The following is a 6140-nucleotide window of genomic DNA, read 5'->3' on the forward strand; positions in this document are numbered from 1 at the left end:
CAGAAAGAAGCCAGGGACAGTGCTTAGGCCCTGAGTAAAGCCCCAGGACTGGCAAAATAAAAAATAAAAAAAGAGTATCACAGTCTTTCCTGCCCAGGCTGTCTTTGAACTACTATCTTCAGATCTCAGCCTCCTGAGTAGCCAGGATTACAAGCATGAGCTACTGGCACCCAGTTGAGAATTTTTTTTGTGTGTGTGTACACATTTAGTTTTATTGTAACAAAGCAACTTGTATACTTTTAATGTTTAAAACTGAGCATTATCTTTCCTTTCCAGTGAAAACAAAAGAAATTTTAAAAATAAATGAACAAAATTACAATAGAGAATGTTAATTCCAAATAAGATCCTACAGGGTCTGCTGATTCTCCCGTAGTGACAGGGCTCAAGTCATCATTAGGAGAGAATTTTATTTTAAAAGTGTCATCTTAAACTGCAAGGATGTCGGTTAAACATCACAATTACACATGCCAAAGGAGAAGCCATGTTGTCAAAATGCCCACTTAACCCACCCAAACATCTCAAACCCACCCTTTGCTGACCTTCTATAACCCTTTTTTTTAAGTTTTTTTTCTTTTTTTTTAAACAAGAGAAAGTAGACAGATACATGTTGGTAATGCTAACTGTCTGTATTCACATGGACAAAGTGTAATCTCTGAGCCCAATATACAGAGAAAGGAGGAGAAAAGCTAGAATCTATGCACTACTACACAGGGCCTGGGCCTCAGCAGAGCCAAGGAATCGGAGGCTTCTTGTTTCCCACAGAGCAGGTGGCGGCGGCGTTGATTCCGTACAGTTCTTGTTGAGACAGGGGTAAAAATGAATTTAGAACAGGTGTGTGGAGATTCTTTTCCTGTTGTGTTCTGAGCAGGGTATCCCCCCCCCCCCCCGAATAAGTTGAGAACCATGGTGTTGAGAAAAAGAGACCTCAAGAATGGAGTGACTGAGCACAGAGGGAGAGAAGGCTGCAAACTTGCTCCCAGGGACTGGAGAAAATTTAAAAAAAAAAAAAAAAGTTGGAATCCATCAGTGTTTTCTATTAGTCATCTTCTCCTTCATCCTCCTCTCCCTCTTCCCCTTCGTCATCATCTTCGTCTTCTTCCCCTTCATCCTCATCCCCTTCTTCATCAATATCTTCTAATCCTTGCTCCTCTTCATCATCATCATCATCCTCTTCCCCTTCTCCTTCCTCGTCATCCATGTCAGGCACCAGGTAGTACTGCAAGGGGTTTGGCCTGATGTCGTCTTTGATGACCTCTCCCAGCTCGTCTGCACCGGCGTCTGAGTGGTCAGCGAACTAAGTGAAGAAGCTCTCAGGCTCTTCATGCTGCCGCTTCCTGCTGGCTTTATTCTGCGTTTGACTGGAGAGCTTTGTCAAATCCTTTCCAGATTTCCATTTGATTTCAGTGGACTTTGAAGATGGATCCCCGCTCTCATTCAGATGAAATTCTTTGGGGAGAACTTTATTTTCAAAGTAAGGATTTTCATCAAAATAAAAATCTATTCTGTAACCTGATTTTATATCTTCAAATTCTGTCACTTCAACTCTGGTCAGGTAATGCAGCGCCTCTTCGTCTTCCTCCACCCGCAGTGCAGACACTTGTGGATGGTTGACAAATGTTGTTACCCAAAAATTTGGGATTTTGGCGATCAATTCTGACCTCTTCTGAAAAAACGGTTGGCGGAGTTTATTATATTTCTGTTCTACTTTCAAAATCTCCTCACTGGCTTGTTCATTAAATCTGTCTATTTCATTTTGTACTTCATCGATATGTTCAATTGCTTCTTGCTGTTCTTTTTCTCCTTTGGGCACGCCCGAGGAGGAGGACGTGTCGGCCGACTTCGCGCCGGGGCTCTGCTTCGCCTTCTTCGGCTGGGGCAGGATGGAGGACTGGCGTTTGGGGGTCATGGCGCGGAGAGAAGGCCGGGAGCGGAGCCGACACGTCCCGATTTCCCCAGGAAGGAGCCGCCGAGGACGGAGCGGGTCCCAGGTGCCGCGTCTTTCCCAGCTGAGAATTTTTTTAAATTTGTTCTGGGGCTAAAACTCAGGGCCTGGGCACTCACCCTTAGCTTTTTCATGCAAGGCTATAGTATTCTACCAACTGAGCCACAGTTTCACTTCTGGCTTCTCCTTCCTTCCTGCCTTTCATTCTTTCTTCCTCTTCTCCTTCTCCTTCTTCTTCTTCCTCCTCTCCCTCCTCCTCCTTCTTCTTCTTCTTCTTCCTTTTCTTCCTCCTCCTCCTCCTCATCATCTTCCTTCTTCTTCTTCTTCTTCTTGGTGGTTAATTGGAGATAAGAGTCTCATGGACTTTCCTACTTGGGCTGGCTTTCAACCTTGATCCTCAGTTCTCAGCCTCCCTAGTAGCTAGGATTGTTGACATGAGCCACCAAGCTGGGTAAGAATTCTTACCTCTTTCTTCTGTAAGCAGGCATGCGTTTTATGTACACATCTAACACTTTCTGTCAATTAATAATAGTCTCGAAGAATTTATAAATAAATTTTCTCTCTGTTTATATTCTAAACAAATCTCTAGCTTTCACTATGATAAACACATTAGGACATGCATTTAAAATTGTCTTCAAACGAAGGAAGGCTTGGCTTCAGTAGTATACTAAAAAAATATAGGATAAAAAGTGATATAGTTATCATATCATAGGCAATGTCAGTCATCATTATTTAAAAGAAAAACTAGAATCAGAGGAATAAAGTAAGAGCTTATTTGAGATGAACATTGCCTTAAGCAAACATTACAGTAGGGGAGAAAAAAGATTGCCCAGAACTCTTTTGAAGTTACAATAGATTTGTCCTTTTGAAATCATTTTCAGAGCTTTTTTTTAAGTTTTTAGAAAAAAATAAGGAATAATTTCATCCTTATTCAGAAGACTCTTTCTTGACAGGACAGTGATATGTTACAATGGTAAGGAATCATCCTGAAGATAGTTTTAGGACAGCTGCCCCACTTTCCAGAGTGAGAACTCAAGCCCAGAGAATGAGAAAAGCAGCTCAGGAGCAATCCTCCATTACCTCTTCTACTGCTGGCTGCCTCTCTAGGTTCTACATCTATAAAAACTCAAGAACTGCTGTCAGTTCTTCTCTGACTTTAAATTTAGAAAAAATGTGAGAACTGAGATACATGCACCCAAAGGTTGCACCTGTTTGTGTATGTGAGACTAACAAGTAAGAAATGAAAGAGCAAGCTGACTTCTTGAGAAATACTACTCTTAACATTATTTTATCTTTTTCTTTTTTTTTTTTTTTTGCCAGTTCTGGGGCTTAGACTCAGGCCCTAGACACTGTCCCTGACTTGTTTTTGCTCAAGGCTAACACTCTGCCACTTGAGCCACAGTACTACTTCTGGCTTTTTTTCTGTTTATTTGGTTCTGAGGAATCGAACCCAGGGCTTCATGTATGAGAGGCAAGCATTCTACCACTAAGCCATATTCCCAGCCCCCATAATTTTATTTTATTAGTGTATTTTGTCTATTTCTAAAACTATTATCTAAAATTCATTGAATCAAATCTACAAGGTTTTGACAACTCAGACAGATGAACTCAATAAACAGCATTAGGATCAAGTGGATGAAAGGAAGAACTCCAAGAATAAGGAATTAAATTAGTCAACCTGGTATCTAGGATCATGATGCATGTTTACAGAAAGCCTCATCATTCACTCTGACTCAAACTGAGCAAGGCCTTCACAGATTTTGGGCACGTGTGATGTTCTTGAGTTACCCTATACCATCCCTCTTACCAGATACACTGGATACTCTGCCTTCCCTGGGGAAACCAGACAGACCCATGTGGGCCACTTTGGACAGGTGCACTTCCATAGTCTTACTTTCTAGTGAGCTAAGGATTGTAGACTGGGCAATAATGTGAAAGAGCCAGTTTGTCTTTCTTTTCCCCATCATTCTGATGAGACTTTCTTTACTGCAGGATGCTCTGCATAGAGAAGCCATCCTTTCCTTGGATTTCATAAAAATTATTCAGAGAAAGAAGTCCTGAGTGGGCTGGGAATATAGTCTAGTGGCAAGAGTGCTTGCCTCATATACATGAAGCCCTGGGTTCGATTCCTCCGCACCACAAAATGGCCAGAGGTGGCACTGTGGCTCACGTGGCAGAGTGCTAGCCTTGAGCAAAAAAGAAGCCAGGGACAGTGCTCAGGCCCTGAGTTTAAGGCCCAGGACTGGCAGGAGGGGGAGGGGAGGGGGAGGGGAGGGGGAGGGGAGGGGGAGGGGAGGGGGAGGGGAGGGGGAGGGGAGGGGGAGGGGAGGGGGAGGGGGAGGGGAGGGGGGGGAGGGGACGGGGAGGAGAAGGGGAGGGGGAGGAGGAGGGGGGGAAGGGGAGGGGAGGGGGAGGAGGAGGAGGGGAGGGGGAGGGGAAGGGGAGGGGGGAGGAGGAGGAGGAGGAGGAGAGAAGTCCTGAATAAAGTTCTCACTTGCTAAGTTCCTATTACATTCCTGCTTACAGCCTCTTAAGTCTTCAGAGAATCTGATGAGAAATGGTGACAATTTCCCCCAAGTCATCCCCAATCTCTCAGCATATTTTCCTCATAATTATGTTCTAAATACCTAAATAGAAGTTATTTTCCATCTTAATATCCTACTGTTTTCTCCTCCTAATCAACTTTTTAAAAATTATTTCATTGTTCATTAACATCTCAACTGAAGAATATAGGCTGAAAAAGATAACTCAACCTATGGTTATACAACACTAAAAATATTTGATTTGGTCAACATTGTAAGAAAAAGACTCTCAGGACAAAGCAACTTTAGAAATCTTCACTTTCTTGAGATGCCTTAAGATGTAACCTTGGCTCCAAGAAAGAAAATCTTAGGGCCAGAGATGTAGCTCGCTAGTAGAGCACCTGCTTTGCCTACACAAGGTTTGATCCCCAGCACTGTAGATAAAGAGAAAACTTAGAGTGTCTTTACTGCATAATACGAGAGCCTTAGGTAAGCAGCTCTAAGGTGAGTGCAATGCTCAGCACCGCGGTCAGGGAGTCCCTCTATTACTATCTTTAGGTTCTGCCACTCTCAGAGTGCTGATTTTTATCCTTGTACCTTTTCACTCTGGGCAAAAGATGGTCATCCTAACTGTAGGCAACTCCTCCACAACTTCTGCAGGTAGCAGAAGGCAGGAAATAGGTTATCTTTCCATGCCTTCATCACTTTAGAAAACTAATACTTTCCAAAACCCCTCACAGATGGCCTTTAGGTCACATGAGCCTGACCATGCCTCAAGAGACACTGAGTCATATGTCACTTTCCAGCCTCTATTCTATACCAATAAGTGGGTGGGGGGAAAGGGGGCTGAAATGAGTATAGAGTGCACTAAGAGACTAAAATTGAAAATTGAAGCATTTAAGAAAACATTTGTTGGCAACACAGTGTTTACTGAAACCATAGGCTACTTGCTAATAATGCTAAAGCTAAAAGATGGGTCAGCCTGACCCAGCTCTGCATGCATATTGGACCACATCGAGACTGCCAAGGAGCCCAAGAGAAAAGGTTTCTCCTACCTATGGCCTCTCAAGTGTCATAACAGTTACAACCTCAGCAGCTGTGACAATAAGGCCCTCCTGACGATGTATCTACATTGCATCTCCATGTCGATTATGGAGATAGACTGAGATAGACTTGCTGGTGGGGTGGGCATGGAGCTACTCCACCACAGATCCCTGCCATGGAAAGGCTTACTGTCCAAATGTAAGGAATGTGGCTGACAGATGGCACCAGCTGTCTGTTTCTTCATAGTTTGCCTTGGCCAGAAAGAATATTTTGCCCAACATTTTGCCTTCTTGACATAGTTTGCATCTGGTGGCTGACTGAAGCTGTAGGATAAGGGCCTGGAAACTTTGGTTTAACCTAGGAAACACACATGGACAATACTCTCCAGAGCCTCCCGGTAGGTTGGCTGAGGTTTTTGCTGTATCCTCATTCCAATTCAACTTTTCTTCTAGCAATCTTCCTATTTTTTGTGGTCCTTTGTTTGATTATAAAAAAATTGAGAAGTTATTACAAAGTTCCCATATACCCTATATCCAGTTTTCCCTGTTACTATCACATTATATTAATGTGATAAGTTAGTTGCAATTAAGGAGCTGATATCAATGTTACTATTAACTGAAGAATCTAGTTTA

The 6140-nt window shown here is 43.0% G+C and overlaps 1 protein-coding gene across 1 annotated transcript; it reads right to left on the reverse strand.

Moving 5' to 3' along the window:
* Positions 1-643: 643 nt before the first annotated feature.
* LOC125350730 (protein SET-like) lies at positions 644-1993 on the reverse strand. Its single transcript, XM_048345550.1, is given in 1 exon segment — positions 644-1993. A coding segment is annotated over 1 exon segment (870 nt). The 5' UTR covers positions 1907-1993; the 3' UTR covers positions 644-1036.
* Positions 1994-6140: the final 4147 nt, after the last annotated feature.

The sequence above is a fragment of the Perognathus longimembris genome, chromosome 4 (genome assembly GCF_023159225.1).
Source record: "Perognathus longimembris pacificus isolate PPM17 chromosome 4, ASM2315922v1, whole genome shotgun sequence".
Classification (NCBI taxonomy): domain Eukaryota; kingdom Metazoa; phylum Chordata; class Mammalia; order Rodentia; family Heteromyidae; genus Perognathus; species Perognathus longimembris.